This window comes from Brassica rapa, chromosome A06 (assembly GCF_000309985.2).
Source record: "Brassica rapa cultivar Chiifu-401-42 chromosome A06, CAAS_Brap_v3.01, whole genome shotgun sequence".
In the NCBI taxonomy this organism is placed as follows: domain Eukaryota; kingdom Viridiplantae; phylum Streptophyta; class Magnoliopsida; order Brassicales; family Brassicaceae; genus Brassica; species Brassica rapa.
The window spans coordinates 21,469,922-21,486,094 of NC_024800.2; the positions used below are offsets into that span (position 1 = coordinate 21,469,922).

At 36.5% G+C, this 16,173-nt stretch overlaps 3 protein-coding genes across 6 annotated transcripts; 2 read left to right on the forward strand and 1 right to left on the reverse strand.

Annotated features, from left to right (window-relative positions):
• Nucleotides 1-456: 456 nt before the first annotated feature.
• Nucleotides 457-5,878, reverse strand: LOC103874247 (pectin acetylesterase 9). 4 transcript variants are annotated; one of them, XM_018659454.2, is made up of 14 exons: nucleotides 5,494-5,878; nucleotides 5,057-5,139; nucleotides 3,232-3,361; nucleotides 2,555-2,634; nucleotides 2,322-2,408; nucleotides 2,113-2,237; nucleotides 1,960-2,020; nucleotides 1,802-1,861; nucleotides 1,621-1,698; nucleotides 1,380-1,485; nucleotides 1,156-1,304; nucleotides 947-1,072; nucleotides 777-807; nucleotides 457-673 (listed from the first exon to the last, which is right to left on the reverse strand). In XM_018659454.2, exons 1-14 carry the CDS (start codon nucleotides 5,633-5,635, stop codon nucleotides 576-578), a joined length of 1,356 nt encoding a protein of 451 aa, XP_018514970.1. In that variant the 5' UTR covers nucleotides 5,636-5,878; the 3' UTR covers nucleotides 457-575. The 4 variants fall into 4 exon arrangements, with proteins under 4 accessions (XP_018514970.1, XP_033129521.1, XP_009150909.1 ...); XM_033273630.1 differs by having other exon boundaries at nucleotides 457-597; nucleotides 5,494-5,875; XM_009152661.3 differs by having other exon boundaries at nucleotides 457-603; nucleotides 5,494-5,875.
• A 443-nt stretch (nucleotides 5,879-6,321) lies between these two features.
• Nucleotides 6,322-10,109, forward strand: LOC103874794 (zinc finger BED domain-containing protein RICESLEEPER 2-like). The gene is made up of 3 exons (XM_009153233.3): nucleotides 6,322-7,282; nucleotides 7,527-9,759; nucleotides 9,840-10,109. The coding sequence occupies exons 1-3, from the start codon at nucleotides 7,166-7,168 to the stop codon at nucleotides 9,875-9,877; spliced, it is 2,388 nt and encodes a 795-aa protein (XP_009151481.2). The 5' UTR covers nucleotides 6,322-7,165; the 3' UTR covers nucleotides 9,878-10,109.
• Nucleotides 10,110-10,930: 821 nt separating this feature from the next.
• LOC103874248 (cleavage and polyadenylation specificity factor subunit 2) lies at nucleotides 10,931-16,051 on the forward strand. Its single transcript, XM_009152663.3, has 17 exons — nucleotides 10,931-11,209; nucleotides 11,301-11,469; nucleotides 11,545-11,641; nucleotides 11,724-11,850; nucleotides 11,958-12,076; nucleotides 12,156-12,250; nucleotides 12,340-12,491; nucleotides 12,580-12,637; nucleotides 12,779-12,886; nucleotides 13,452-13,695; nucleotides 14,041-14,225; nucleotides 14,676-14,768; nucleotides 14,910-15,008; nucleotides 15,094-15,225; nucleotides 15,312-15,356; nucleotides 15,447-15,692; nucleotides 15,794-16,051. Exons 1-17 carry the CDS (start codon nucleotides 11,061-11,063, stop codon nucleotides 15,893-15,895), a joined length of 2,220 nt encoding a protein of 739 aa, XP_009150911.1. The 5' UTR covers nucleotides 10,931-11,060; the 3' UTR covers nucleotides 15,896-16,051.
• Nucleotides 16,052-16,173: the final 122 nt, after the last annotated feature.

Here is a 16,173-nt window from a genome sequence, read left to right on the forward strand (position 1 = left end):
AAAAAAATCCATGGTGGGCAAGTGCCCACCCACTGACCACATAGACTCGCCCCTGGTCTCTGCTATGTTAAGGTCTGTTGGGTTATGAAATGACGACAGAGCTATCATCATGTGTAGTTTCTCTCAAGAGTATATTAGTGAATTGTTGCCTTGTTGGTGTAGATGTTGAGACTTAGGAATACTCATTCCAAAATCTTGAACTCAAAATCTTGAGGTAAAAACTATCTAATTTCGACCGTATAGTGTTCTTTTAGTTCGTCTAGAAGACTCATGACTGCTTGTTAATGTGGGTGAAATTTCTAGTTTACTTCCCCTAATCTCTTAAGTTCTCCTTGTATCAGTTTGACCACCAATTAGCAAAACATTCAAATATAAAGTGAGAATTGTGGTAACGGGAATAAAGTTTTTGATGTTTGAAAAGTGAGAATTATATTTGAAAATTATAAAGCATTCAAATATAAAGTGGGAATTCTATTTGAAATAACGAAAGACATGATATTTTTTCTTTTTATAGTTTTTGATGTTGGTAACTGGAATAACTGCAATCTTGACTAGTCTACTATCACGATATAATATCATTTAGAAGAACTTGGCTTACTGTACCTGATCAGAAAGACATAAACCAAAATATATAAAAGAGAGAAGAGTTGTCTTTTTCGTTCCAGATTGATTGCTACATAATCAAATCATTAAAAAACAAAAGAAGCTGAATGTTCATGTTAAACATAAAATATAAAGTAAAAAAACGCCAGGGAAAAAAGGAAACAATTGTGTACCGAGAGATTTATGATCTGGAGCATTGGGAGCCTTGTATAACAAAAGAAGAAAAAACATATAATTACACAATCCAATTTAGGATTAATCGAATCTTTACAGTAATTAATTGCTATAGAAAAACTGTAATGCCTATAATTAATTGTAAAAACAATTAAATGTCAAGATTTACCAAAGAATCTGTAGTAGAAGCTGGAATGAGATTATGGCACGTTTTATCACACGGATATGGGCAATCTATTTCTTTCACGTCTTCTCCTCTCCCGAAATACCAATCTCCGACCGTTTTAGAAATCGTCTGAAACCAAAACCGAACACGGCTTAAAATTATTGTAAACCGGAATCGAAAACTAAGAACAAATTTCTCGGTTTAGTATATACCTTGTTGTGGATCCTGGGTGAAGTAGGAGAGAGCCAAGTTTCCTGTAAAGCACTCTGACAATGATCAAAACACGAGTTTATAAACATTCCTCCTCTAGTAGAATTTCTGAAGAAATTCATTAATGCTTCCAACATGTCTGTCCTAAAGCCTGCAAAAAAAAGGTTTTGGTTTAGCTCTTATTTTTACCGGTTATCTTATTTAAACAAGCCAGTTGGAATTGAACCTTGAAGTGCATCGAGCTGGTGTGGATTACATGCTGTCACATTAAGCTTGCAGCGGTTCCAACGGCCAGTGGGGTCAGCAGAAGGTGGTACCAACCCATGATGGAACTGTTTAACAAGTGTAACATAATAATAAACCGGCTTAGCAATCAAACCAACAAAAAAAAACTAAACCGGCTTAGACAAGTTTAATACTGTTAACATATAAAATCGTTATGGTTAGCTAAGAATAGAGAAAGAAACCTGGAATACATCGTAGGCTGAGTTTAAGATGAACATTGGCGTTTTAATAAAACGCAATGCATATTGCGGGAAAAAGCACTGCAAAATTCAAATATTGTGTAACATTAACTTAGAGATTTGTATAGTTAACTTCATAAGAAGAGTTGATATATAGACATATAGTTAAGATTTGAGATTGTACCAAAGATGGTTCGGGATAGAACGCATGTGTGCAATTTGGATCGAGGTTCTTTTGTACACCCTGAAAATTTTGTTCCAAGTGCAAGAAAATCAGAAATTGTGGGGAACAATAGAGATATTTGAAAACTTGATAGCAAGAGTTAGATCTCCAATATATACCTGTAGAGAGACAAGCTGAGTGTAGAGCGATCTCATTGTCCGGTTTGATGCTACATCGATTCTGTTAAAACCAATATAGGCCATATATGTTGGTAAACCATCCGTTCCGTATATAGAAGAGATCAAAACATATATTTGATCAAGAAAACTTACGCGTCTAAAAAGAATCCAGCGTCGCTCATACACTTAACGTATGCGGTTTTTGGCAGATAGCTCGTGAAGTTGTCACAATGCAAAAATGTGGACAAGCCACCAGCTGAACAGCCAGTAAGAAGAGCCTGCGCACCAGTTGACCGGTTTAGTACCAATAGATTTAATAATGCTGAGTCTACCAAACCAAACCGGAACCAGTTTGTTTTTACCTTTTCAGCTTTGGCTAAACCTTTGGGTAGAAGGTCAAGAATGATGGCATTCCAAATACGTTGTCCTCTGAAATAAAGCATTGATGTCTGTCATTCATTCAATTGGTTAAAATGTATCAGTAAATAAACACTCATAAACCAGGTTGTTTGGTACATGTAACCGGTTATTGAAAGCGGGTTAATAAAGTAAGATTTGCTTTAGACTGATAAACGAGTTGTTTATTTATTCTTACCCCGTTGCCAACTTGTCTATCTCCCGCAAACGAAGCTCCATCGCAATACCTCAGCCTGACTTTGTTCCAGTTATAGAAATCTGATTTTTATAAAAATTATGTTATAAAACAATGTGTAGTCCAGCAAGTGTGCATCTATACTACTAATACAAAAATATGAGTGAATGATAATAGTATGTGTTCAGTATGTGTTAGTGCATGTGAATGATGTTCCAGTAAAGCAACAGCGAATTTTGACTCGAGACAGGAACGAACTGGACTTCACATGTCTATATGTGAAGTAGACAGTTTTACCCTCTTAGAAGTATATTTAACCTGAGGAAGGTAGGGTGAGTATGTAATTTGACCTAGGTCGACGAGGTTTTGATCGACTCGTGCTCGTAAGGAAGGGGACAAAGACAAAAGCTAATAAGGTTGTACAAAGCCATATAACTTAATTAATAGAAAAGGAAAAAGTCAAAACTATTGTTTCTATGTGTATATTTTATAAGAAAAGCCGAATTTAAACAGAAACATTTGAACTGTCACGTGAAAGAGAGACCTAAACAACAAGCAAACATGTTCACGTAATAAATTATTTAATTGATTAATGTTGTCATTTATATTAAAATATACTCTTTGCTATCAAGAAATTAAATTAAAAAGAACTCCGTTCTAACAAAAAGTTAAGAAATGACCTGGATTTAAAGAGGCGTTATTGCTCAAGATTCCGGTGAAGACGGCGGTTTTGGTCATAAAACGTGTCGAGCCTCGATGGGTCTTTGATCTATCCTTGCATGATGCTATATCATTGCACCATCCTCCTCCCTATCACCAGTTTTTCACCACTTCTTTTTATTAATATATAATACTTGCAAAAAGAAGAAAAAATGCGTGCAAAATGAAAAATCCAATAATTTTGGGATTTTTTTTACAAATATAGTAAATACTTGCGGACAGATGAATTGTCGATTGAATGAAATAAATACTAATAAAACAAATAAATAAATGTGGTTCTCTTTCATTATTCTGTTTCGGAAAAAAAAAGAACCATGGAAAGAAGTAGAGAATATTATAAATGCGCGTCATAAAGTGAAAGGCGTGAGACATGATCCAACTAGCTCAAGACACTATGATGCTCTAAAATTCTAAGACAGCGGCGTAATAGTATTTTCTGTTCATGAATATGTCTCTGCTCTCTTTACCTGTTCTTTACAAGCATGTAGATGTAGTAGTAGAAATCAATTACTAGCATATATCGACGTATTATAGTATACTAATACAGAGCCATTTGGTTACATTATAATCTTTTGATTGGGTTTGCTGTCGAGATAGTTTGCACTATAACCCATATTTATGATGAAGATTGTTATGGCTAAATCGTAATTATTACGATTTATTTAAGAATTAGTTAATGGTTTATCGATAGCTGACAAACACTAACAAAAACTCTGTAAACATCTGAGTTTATTCCAGATACTAGCTAGCTGGATTCAATTAATTTGCCTACTCATGGGGTTGGTTACAACAACAACACTTTAGGTATGAACTAAATCAAGCAATGATCAATAAAAGAAAATACAATTTCAACGACCAAATGGATGGCTGATGAATTTATTCGCTTCGCATCTAAGATAGATTGATTATTTGTTTAAATCCCCTATATATTATTTGAAAAACATAACAACATTTTTTTGTAGCCACATATCATCACTAGAATGATTCTTAGAATCTTTAGAGAAATAGGTTGGTCCATCTAAATATATAATAAACTTTTTATTAAACTAACCATAAACACATTATTAATGTGCTTCATTATTTCCATAAATAAAATTACGGAATTACCTAATATGACTAAATTATATATGACAATTAATGATTTTGAATAATAAAGATTTGATAAAAATAAGTGTGTCTTATATTATATTTGTTTAATTTTAAACTATTAAAATAAATTAAACAACCATAGTAACCATTTAATAAAAATTAAAAGTTTTCTTTATATGTTATATTTTGAATTTTTAAAAACGAGTATAAATTACTAAAACCTTTAAAAATTTCACATTCAAATTTTGTGATCTATGGTTTAAAATTTTTGTTATGACATGATACAAATAATTAAAAAATTATATAAATTGAAAGTCTCATTTAATAAGTATTAAAAATAAATAAATATATATATATATATATATATATATATGTGTGTATATATATATCATTTTAAATTAAAGTATATGTCATATAAGAAAATACATAAATATCTTAATTTTGAAAGTACTTTGAACAATTTTTATTTGATAAAAAATTTGAAAAATATTGACAACTTAATTTTTAAAAATATTATAAATTACTTAAACTATTAAATTACATAAAATAATTTATATATATAACATTCATTCCACGCAAGGCACGAATCTTAACCTAGTACTAGTAGTATTTATTAATCACACACCATTGTAAGAATAAAAAAACTGTTCTGTGTTTGAATCTTTTTGAATTAACTAAAGTAAATAATTAAATTACCTCAAACTGCAAAAGCCAATTGTCTGATCCAGCACCGAAGCCTCTGTCCAAGTGATACGCTGGTAAGCTACCGTCCAAGCAAACTACAAAATAAAGTATAAAAGCAAAACATATAAATCCAAATGTAAGAAAATAAAAACTGACGTTAGGAAAATCAAATTAATGACCAAAACAATAGTGAGTAGTAGCGCAGCAAGTAGAGTGGTTTATGCTTTTAGATGATGTTGCGTGAGTTGCGTCATATTGTACAAATAAAGCGGTTAAAACGTATAGTGAACTCATCGACTAAAAAGTAAAAACCATATATCAATAGAGCAATAGCAGTATTATTGATAATTTACCAATAAAAATATATATAAATGTGTTATAGACGACAAATGATTAAGTACGTTAAAGAAAAAGAAAAGACGACAAACGGAGAAAGGAGGAAGACATACAAGCACCAAGAGCAGCGGCCCCTCGAACTAGTGTCATGCTAACACGCTGCCCTGGGTCGCCGGAAACAAGCGGTGGAGATAGGGCCACGCAGACGAGAAGAACCATCGCCGCCGTTAGATCGAGAAGCCGCGTAGTCTTCATAGTTTCACCTGTTTTGACGCTTCAATGGTGAGTGAAGGCGAAAGGGCGAAGAAAACGGTGTCGTGAAAATTATGCCTGCCTTTTTGTTATATTTATAAGATAAGGTAATAGAGATTTTACACAAATATATGGAAAGTTATTTGGAGAAGAAGAAAGGGAAAGGAGAGACCAAGTGGGCAAGAGGCAAGAGAAAGAGAGAGCTTATGATTCTGATAGGCACAAAGAAACTTTCCTCATCTTGGAGAAAGATGGATTGTTGTAAATCTCATATATACAAAATTATACATAGATTCATATGCATTCACATTTTATCACATGGAGAGAGAACATATTTTTCATATGTATGTGTGTACAGAGAAACATCTGACAAAAAATAAATTATTTTACATTTTTGGGTTACTATTTAAAGATAAAGTCCACATTTTATTTTATTTTATTTTCATTTAAAAGAAAAACAATAAAGAATATTTTCTTATGGGATGATTTTTTTTAATAGACTTTCTGACTCTACTCAGCTAAAGATTTATTCGAAGTCAGCATTTCTTAATTTTGTTCTTTCACTAGTCAACATTTCCTAACCTTTTTTTTACAAGTCAACATTTACATACCTTTTCATGTAATTCAAGTGTTGGTCACCATCCAAAATCTATTATTTCGATATTTAGTATTTTTTTTCTTTCTGGTTTATGTAAAACTGATATCTATATACTTGCGTTGAAAAAAAATCTTACTTCCACAGGAGAGATGAGTTTAGTTATGTTTAGACAGTAGACTAGACATCAAAGTGTGTAGATAGGGACAAACAAATTATAGATGAGAATACTTATCTTATATATCTTTAGAAATAATTCCAAGTATGGTGATGGGTCATGGACTCATGAAGTGGGTCACCACCCGATGGATTAGACTCGAAAATCAACCTTGATAGGTGTCTTCTGGTTTAGGTTCACCGAAACTTCTATAATATCTCAGACAAAAAAAAATACATACGAAAGATCATTGAAATTTGTTTACAGATGTTAAACGGGGATATATGATATAATTATATTTATAAACACTAACTTACATTGATTAACTAATCAAATATGTTTTTCTGTCCACCAAAATTATTAATTAATTTATTTTATTATAAAAAGGCATGTGTATTATTTTTGAATGTAAAGTTTTGGTTTCGTCATCAAGAAAGAGATGTTCAATAATTATGGTTGTTTGTAGCCCTGCGACATTTAACCGAATCCGATTACCCGAACCGGAACCGACCGAAATTGAACCGGTTCGGATAGGTTTGGTTATAGGTAAATTGAACCGATGGATAAAATTATTTTAAACCATGGATTTTGGGTCGGTTCTGGTTTTTATCCGGTGGATTTCGGATACCCGGTAGCAACCCGAATCATTTATTCATTAAGACCGTTGTAAAGCACGCATGTGTCTCGATGCTTTACCCGAGTCGTCTCTTCACATTCATCCCCAATTCCAAAACCTAACTTTTCGATTCGTTTCCCCCATTAGAGATCGAGAATCGTGACAATGACTCTACAAAAAGGGCAAACCGTGTTAGATGCAACCACAAACCTGGAATCCTTAGAGAGAATCGACGATTGTTTTCCATCTCCACCATCTGCATCATCGAGAATTCAATCAGAGGTATGCATATTTTCTTAGTTCTTAATCTTAAAATCGATTTATTTTTAATTGTTCTCTATGTTCATATATCATTTCTTAGCTATTATTCTAATTGATTGAATTTTGGTTTATGAATTCGATTGTTTGTTTTGAGTTTTGGTTGATGAATTCGACTGTTTGTTTGGTTCTTTACTATTTGTTCATATCATTGTCTGAATTCGATTGATTATTGACATTATATTGTTTGGTTTTTTTTTTATTGCAGATGGCTTCTTCTGACACTCATCAACAAGACAACGAAAATCAACCAATGGATGAGGACTTTTCTTCTGATCAGGACATAGAAACACCGGGTAGCAACGGCGCCAAAATGAACGAGAGAGAGGACGATGGTATTGCTAGTTCTGGTTTAGGATCAAGGAAAAAGACCAGGTCTTTTGTCTGGAAACATGTCACCAGACTGAAAGACAACTACAACAGATGCAAGTGTCGTTACTGTGGGAAAGAGATGACTTGTCCAACCAAGTCCGGGACATCCAACCTCAGGAAGCATGTACTTGGATGTAAGGCATTCCTCGCATGGAAGGCTGCAAGAGCATTGAAAGGGAAGGGTAAACAGACAGAGTTAACTCCTGATGAAGAAGGCAATCTGACTTTGTATAAGGTGTCTGAAGATGTTTTCAAAGAGGCGACAAATGAGTTGATTGTACTAGGCGAGTTGCCATTGGCCTTTATTGAAAGTTTGGCATGGAGAAGCTTCTGCTTAAAGGTTCAGCTGCATACGCCGGTTTGTAGGAAGACATCTACAAAGGAAATAGTGGCCATGTATGCATCAAGAAAAGCTGAAATGAAGAGAGTTCTTGGACAGAACAAACAAAGATTGTCTCTGACGACAGACATTTGGGTTGCTCCGTACACTTCAGCAAGCTACATGGTGATCACTGCTCATTTTGTTGATGCAAGTTGGAAGCTTAGGAAGATGATAATAGGCTTCAAGAATGTTGATGATCACAAAGGGTCTACAATTGCTAAGGTTCTGATTGACTGTTTAGCTGAATGGGATATAAGAAGAGTCTTTTGCATCACGGTGGATAACGCAACAGCTAACACATCAGCAATGAAGAAGTTCAAGGAAGAATTTATGAGTCACGGTGACGATGCTCTGGTCTTGAATGGAGAGTTCTTGCACGTCAGGTGTGTGACACATATCTTGAATCTGATTGTCAAAGAAGGCTTAAATGAGATCGATGATAGTATTATTGCCATTCGAAATGCTATTCAGTATGTGAGGTCTTCAACAAATCGTCTCAAGTCCTTCGAATTTCGGGTTGAAGCTGGGAAGATGACTAGAGGAAGTCTGCCACTTGATGTGAAGACACGATGGAACTCGACATATCTCATGTTAGACCAAGCTTTGAAGTTTCGGCTAGCATTTGAGAAGATGGAGTCTGAAGACAAACCGTACAATGACTATTTCATGGAGACCGTAGATGGGAAAAAGAGGATTGGACCACCATCAAGAACAGATTGGGAAGAGGTTGAGAGGTTGGTACACTTTCTTGTGATCTTCTACAACTCTACTTTGATACTCTCAGCTTCGAAATCCATCACTTCACACAAGATCTACAATGAGATAGTCACCATCACTAGGAATGTTTGTATGATAAGCAGTGCACCAGGTCCTGATGATTCGTTAAGGTACAAAGCGTTGTCTATGATGGGGAAGTTGAGGAAATACTGGAATCCGTTCTGGGAAGAAGATGAAGCTGAGAAGAGTAAGTCTAAGAGCTGTCAAATGAACAAGCTCATGATAGTTGCAACTGTCTTCGACCCAAGAAAGAAGATGAACTTTGCTAACCTCTGCTTTGAGAAGTTGTATGGTAAAGAGAGCATCGAGTATACTCTGCTTTCTGAATCAATTTTAGAGATCTTGAAGAGGCTTTATGATGAGTACAGTCTTGTGGCTAATAGAAGTGGTGGAGGGTCAGGTGGGTCACAATCGCAAGGAGGATCATCTTCTCAGACTCAAGATCAAGATGCTGGTGCAGTTTTTGAGTCAAGAGATCTTGGTAATGGCATTGGATATGAAAGAATGGATAACCTCTACGAGGAGCTTATACAAGAAGCAGGTACAGAGGATTCTACTAATGAGTTAGAATTGTATCTGAAAGAGAAAGTCGAGATCACAAAGACTATGGTTGGAACCGAGTATGATGTTCTGTCATGGTGGAGAAGAAACAGTCTGAAGTTCCCAACCTTGTCTCGAGTTGCTGCTGATATTCTTGCTGTTCAAGTATCCTCTGTAGCCTCAGAGAGTGCGTTTAGCACTAGTGGGAGGGTCCTAGACACATACATGAGCTGCTTGACACACTTTATGGTTGAGGTGTTGGTTTGCACACAGCAATGGTTGAAATCAGAGAAGCATATGAATGAGAAAGGCATTCCTACTATAGAACAACTTCTTGAAGCTGTGGAGTTAGAAGATGATCTCATGAGAGGTAAACTTTACTAGATTTGAACTCTTTCATTACGGTTTCTTCAAGTATAATTTCAAAACTGATGTTATTATATTTTGTAGCCAATGAACCTGAATTCAACGTCCAAGAACAAGCATAGACTTGACTAAGGAGTGGCTGTCTCGTTTGAAGTTTAAGAAGACTATCTTTCTGTTGTTGCGTTTGATTTTATTCTCATTTTCGGCTGTTTTAGAAAACAATGTTTGTTTCAGTTCTATGTTTCAAGAAGACTATCTTTGTGTTGTGTCACTTGTGTGTTTGTTTCAGTTATGTTTTTTGTGTTTCAAAACAGTGTTTCGGATAATATGAGTATGTTTCGGTTTTGATTACCATTTTGGGTACAATATAACCGAAACTTCGGTTTTGATTTGCATTTCGGGTACAATATAACCGAAAATTCGGTTTTGATTTGCATTTCGGGTACAATATATCCGAAACCGAATGATACCCAGTTGGTTCGGATCAAAAGACGGGTAAAAAAATTTATAACCGATCCGACCCGGAACCGCTAGGAACCGGTCCGAAACCGAACCGGAGATGATCCAAGTACTATTTGGGTACATAATCAATTTAACCGATTGACCCGGAACCGAACGGATCCTACCCGGAACCGACCCGAATACCCGAAATCGCAGGCCTAGTTGTTTGGCATTATGATGAGTTGGGTTTGGTCCTAACGGTCCTCCTTGTTGTCCAACCGCAGATGATTGTTTTCTCTCCCTTTGAAGTGAAGCTACCAAACTCTTTTAAGAAAAAGAAGTGAAGCTACCAAAATGTATCTAATTAAATAAAAATCAATTTTCTTTTAGTGTATAGACATTTTATCCATATATATAAAAATATATAAACCAACATTGTTAAAAAAAAAAGAAAAACTCAGACCTCTTCGATTGATTGAACAAGGATGGTTAAATCAAATGATGACTCCGCAAACAAAGTCTTAGTCTTGTACGTTAGTGCAAGCTTTGAAACAAAAGAAGCTTAAAGCTCTCTCTACGAGAGTGAGTAGTTTTGTTTCCAAATCATGGACCAGGCCACATATGGATCGTGGGCTTGCTTTACCATTCATATTTTGGGCCTTTTGAAATTTTCTCAACCAGATCAGATCACAGGACCTGCAAAATATTAACCGAACCGAACCGAACCGAAATTGTGTCGATCATCAGATCGATTTGAATCGGATTGAAAAGAACAAACCCCACACTCTCAGACGACCACGGTGGCTCTTGGTTTATCCGAGAAATTAGGGTTTACCATCGGCGTGGGTTTACTTCCGGCGAAGAATGGGTACTTCGGTGCAGGTTTCTCCACTGTGCGGAGTGTACAACGAGAATCCACTCGCATACTTGGTCTCCATCGATGGCTTCAACTTCCTCCTCGACTGTGGTTGGAACGACCTCTTCGACCCTTCCCTCCTCGAACCTCTCTCCAGGTTCCTCTCCTTATTACTCCCTCTTTGTTTTTGAAATCGAAAGATTCAATCTCAGTTTCGATTCTTCTGTTTTTCTTTTTTTTTAAATCAGGGTTGCTTCTACCGTAGATGCGGTTTTGCTTTCTCATCCAGATACGCTTCACCTCGGTGCTCTTCCTTATGCCATGAAGCAGCTTGGACTCTCTGCTCCTGTTTACGCCACTGAGCCTGTTCACAGACTAGGTCTCCTCACTATGTACGATCAGTATCTATCCAGAAAGGTGAAATCTTTTGCAGTATTGTTTATTTATGTCATTTTCAACGTTGTGCTAATACGATGATCTTACTGTTTGCAGCAAGTCTCCGACTTTGATCTGTTCACGCTGGATGACATTGATTCAGCTTTCCAGAATGTCATCAGATTGACTTACTCTCAGAACTTCCATCTTTCTGGTAATGCAGTTTCAGTAATCCGCAGTCTTTATCGGAATGAGTTTATTAGGAGGCCTCAAAAGTTTTATCTTTGTCCTATTAGGGAAGGGAGAGGGTATTGTAATTGCTCCTCATGTTGCTGGACATATGCTGGGAGGTAGTATCTGGAAGATAACAAAGGATGGGGAGGAGGTTGTGTATGCTGTTGACTACAATCATCGGAAAGAAAGGTACGCATGTTCAGCTTTCATCTGATTGTGGAGTTCGATTTTTTTTTTGTTCATAACTAATAGTAAAGAAGCAGGATCTTGATACTGAGCTGTACATCTTTATTCAGGCATTTAAACGGAACTGTTTTACAGTCTTTTGTTCGACCTGCTGTTCTGATTACCGATGCGTACAATGCTCTTTATACCAATCAAACCCAAAGCCATCACAGGGACACAGAATTTCTTGGTTGGCTTTTAGCTCAATATCTGTTATATATCTCTTCTATGTTACTAAGGAGTGCTCATGTCCCACATTTATAATTCAGATACCATTTCAAAGCATCTGGAAGTTGGGGGCAATGTTTTATTGCCAGTAGATACTGCGGGTCGAGTTCTGGAACTTCTCTTGATACTTGAACAGGTGGGAGGTTCAGTTTTAAATGTATTTTGTTTTCGGTTAATCCTTTCAGCTATTTGTATGTAGATACTGAATATTGATCGAACTTGCAGCATTGGTCACAGAGAGCTTTTAGCTTTCCCATTTACTTTCTCACATATGTGTCATCTAGCACAATTGACTATGTTAAGAGCTTCCTCGAGTGGATGAGTGACTCCATTTCAAAGTCCTTTGAGACTTCACGTGATAATGCCTTTCTATTGAGGTAAGAAATTTCTTTTAAAAGTATCTTATCTGTGCCGACGTTCCCATACAGTAACGGAAGACTTTAAATGTAATTCAAACACTTTCAGGCATGTCACTCTCTTGATAAACAAGACTGATCTGGATAATGCTCCACCTGGTCCAAAGGTTGGTTTATAAGTAACTCACGCATGTTTGGTCGTATATAGAACTTTGGTGGATTAGATATTTTGTGTTCTTTCTCCTCAGGTGATAGTAGAACTATATTGTTCTTATTAATATTTTTAGTAACTTAACCTGCTTATATAGGTTGTTCTTGCGTCCATGGCTAGTCTTGAAGCTGGTTTTGCTCGAGATATATTTGTGGAATGGGCCAATGATCCCAGAAATTTAGTCCTCTTTACTGAAACAGGCCAGGTAAGTTTTTAGACCCGTTATTTGTTGAAGAACTCAATGTACGGGTTGTTGTAAAGAGCTGATGGTAATTTCTCCCCAGTGCTGGCCAGCTAGTTAAGTGGGTGTGGAATCATGATAAATTAGAATCTTTTATTTTGTGTGTCACCTGACTTGAATGAGAATTTACCCAGATATTGTCCTACTTATTGAGTGTGAATATTTCACCACCAATGTGTGTACAATAGTCAGAGATTGAGTTACTCACATTTTTAGTCACAAGTTAAAGCATAAATAGCCACCAATCGGACTGGCTTGCACCTTTAGGTTAATCTCCTGGGATTTCAGTCTTGCACACTCATTAAAAATTATAAAAAATAAAGCGGTTGTTGGTAGACCTCATATTCTTGAAATTGATATCACGGTGCACAAACTGTTTAATGAACCCTATCATTCATTTCAACTGAACAGAAGAGGAGTTTGAACTAGCGTACTTCATTTTGCTTTTTTTTTTCTCAAGCGAGATATCGCCGTGTTCACTGGAATGGTTAATTGTTTAATTTTTGTTGTCATGTGTTTTTATTCGCAGTTTGGCACTTTAGCTCGTATGCTTCAGGCAGCCCCACCTCCCAAATTTGTTAAAGTCACCATGTCTAAGAGGGTTCCTTTGGCCGGGGAAGAGTTGATTGCATATGAAGAGGAGCAAAACAGACTTAAGAGAGAGGAAGCCTTGCGAGCTAGCCTCGTCAAAGAGGAGGAAACAAAAGCTTCCCACGGACCTGATGATAACTCAAGTGAACCAATGGTCATAGATACCAAGACTACTCACGATGGTAATGTTTGTCTTAAACTGTTAAAAAATTCCAGCAACCTTGATTATTTATAACTTCTTCCTTTTCATGTAAACTTCAACTTTGATTGAAAAGTCCATATGGTACTCCTTGTATATGAATTGGTTAGCTGCCCTTAGGAGGCAATTTTATGGTCATTATGTAGTGACGTAGAATCTATATTTAGAAGTCTCATGTTATATTTATGTAAATTCCGTGTTAGTTTTCAGTCCCACAGTGTGTTTCTTTTTCGGTTAGACTTCCTGTTGTCTTTTTGATGGGCCATCTTGCCATTACGTAGTTGTCTGCAGTGCAGCTGACCTTTCATATTTCTGACCACACATGCAGTTGTTGGGTCTCACGGACCTGCATATAAAGATATATTGATAGATGGATTTGTTCCCCCATCCAGCAGCATTGCCCCAATGTTCCCATTCTATGATAACACTGCTGACTGGGACGAGTATGGGGAGGTCATTAATCCAGATGACTACGTGATCAAGGATGAGGACATGGACCGAGGAGCAATGCATGTACGTTTCCTTAACATCTGGTCTCTGTTTGGTTTTCGTTTAGCTCTTTTTTATCAGCGACCAACTAGTCCTCTTCTCTTAACCCATCATGTTGTTTGCATACTAGTTCTTTAACAGGACTTTCTGTTTATTCATATATATATACGAAATCTCGACGATAGGCACTGAGGATTTGAGATATAAATAGGAAACCCTTACTTTTTTTCCAAAAGTTGCTTAGGCTCTTGATTTGGGTTGATTACAGTTCTTCAATTCAGTGCATTGGTTCTACAATTGGCTCTTTGTTTTCTTTTTGACATTTGATTGTTTGCGAGCAAGGATTTCTATGCTGTACGTGGTTTTGATTGTGTAAATGTATCCAAAATGTTAATCTTTATATCACCGTTTCAGAATTAGCTATGTAAACTCTTGTGTTGCTATATAGATTTATGACATAAAATCCCATTTCAGGCAGGAGGTGATGTGGATGGAAGGCTTGATGAGGCAACTGCTAGTCTCATGCTAGATACTAGACCTTCGAAAGTCATATCCAATGAGCTAATTGTAAGTAGACTCCAATACAAACTTCATAAGAGCTCCCTTATCCATCTAAAAAGCAAGACATTGATAGAGATTTTACTGCTGTCAAGTTTCCTCGATAAATGATTTTGGTTTGTTCTATCCTTTTTTTCTTTTTTTGCACAGGTGACTGTTAGTTGTTCACTGGTTAAAATAGACTACGAAGGTCGTTCGGATGGCCGCTCAATCAAGTCAACGATTGCACATGTTTCTCCTCTGAAACTTGTACGTTAGCGATTCCTTTTTCCCTTGTCTTTATTATGTATAGTAGTCAATCACTTCAGCTGATGTAATCAAATATCATGTGAAGGTTCTGGTGCACGCAACAGCAGAGGCTACGGAGCATTTGAAGCAACACTGCTTGAACAGCATCTGTCCGCACGTGTACGCTCCGAAAATAGAGGAGACCATTGATGTGACTTCTGATCTATGTGCCTATAAGGTAAACTAGGAAGATCCTCTTAACACATGGGTTTTGAGTTGTCATAAAAACTTAACCTGTATGGTTCCTCCTCCGTATAACATCAGGTCCAACTCTCTGAGAAGCTGATGAGCAATGTGATCTTCAAGAAGGTACCTTATAACTTTCCTCTACACACCACTAATGGTATCCGATTCTCTCATCCGATTGTGAAACCTTAATTTTTGAAATATTGATATAAGCTGGGAGATTCAGAAGTAGCATGGGTGGATTCAGAGGTAGGGAAGACAGAGAGCGAGAAGCGGTGTCTGCAACCAATGGCAAGTGCAGCAGCTCCTCACAAACCCGTGCTAGTGGGAGATCTGAAAATGCAAGACTTCAAGCAGTTTCTGGCAAGCAAAGGAGTTCAGGTAGAGTTTGCAGGTGGAGGAGCTTTACGATGCGGTGAGTATGTCACTCTAAGGAAGGTCGGTCCAACTGGTCAGAAGGTAATAACTTTATGCTAATGTATTCAAAGCCAATATATTATTTATAACCAGTCAATGGCTTATGTAAAGTTAATAATTATAACCGGTGGGTTGGTCTTCAGGGGGGAGCATCAGGGCCACAGCAAATTCTGATAGAAGGACCGTTGTGTGAAGATTATTATAAGATCAGGGATTATCTATATTCTCAGTTTTACCTCCTCTGATGGTATAAGAGAGAAGATGCAGCTTCTTCTTCTTCTGTTGTTTCCAACACTTTTCAACTACTTGAGTGTAATCTTCTTTGTTTTGAATAACTTTTAAGTGTAATCTTTACATAGTCGATGAGCCATATTATATCGGCCTTGTCCTTTGACATCTTATCAGAGATACTGAAACTAAAAGCAAAAAGTGTGCTCTGCTTACATGGCCTAAGTGTGTGCTGACATGGCATGCATTATTTAAAAATTTTGCTAACGCGGTAAACATGAGAGATAAAAAAGTT

Coding starts and splice junctions, on each gene's coding strand:
- LOC103874247 (XM_018659454.2), bottom strand. CDS start 5,635: ATGAAGACTACGCGGCTTCTCGATCTAACGGCGGCGATGGTTCTTCTC. Junction 2,238..2,321: donor GTTTAGCCAAAGCTGAAAAG/GTAAAAACAAAC, acceptor ACTGGTGCGCAG/GCTCTTCTTACTGGCTGTTC. Junction 1,862..1,959: donor CTCAGCTTGTCTCTCTACAG/GTATATATTGGA, acceptor CAAAATTTTCAG/GGTGTACAAAAGAACCTCGA.
- LOC103874794 (XM_009153233.3), top strand. CDS start 7,166: ATGACTCTACAAAAAGGGCAAACCGTGTTAGATGCAACCACAAACCTG. Junction 7,283..7,526: donor CATCGAGAATTCAATCAGAG/GTATGCATATTT, acceptor TTTTTATTGCAG/ATGGCTTCTTCTGACACTCA. Junction 9,760..9,839: donor AGAAGATGATCTCATGAGAG/GTAAACTTTACT, acceptor TATATTTTGTAG/CCAATGAACCTGAATTCAAC.
- LOC103874248 (XM_009152663.3), top strand. CDS start 11,061: ATGGGTACTTCGGTGCAGGTTTCTCCACTGTGCGGAGTGTACAACGAG. Junction 11,210..11,300: donor CTCCTCGAACCTCTCTCCAG/GTTCCTCTCCTT, acceptor TTTTTAAATCAG/GGTTGCTTCTACCGTAGATG. Junction 12,887..13,451: donor TCTTTACTGAAACAGGCCAG/GTAAGTTTTTAG, acceptor TTTTATTCGCAG/TTTGGCACTTTAGCTCGTAT.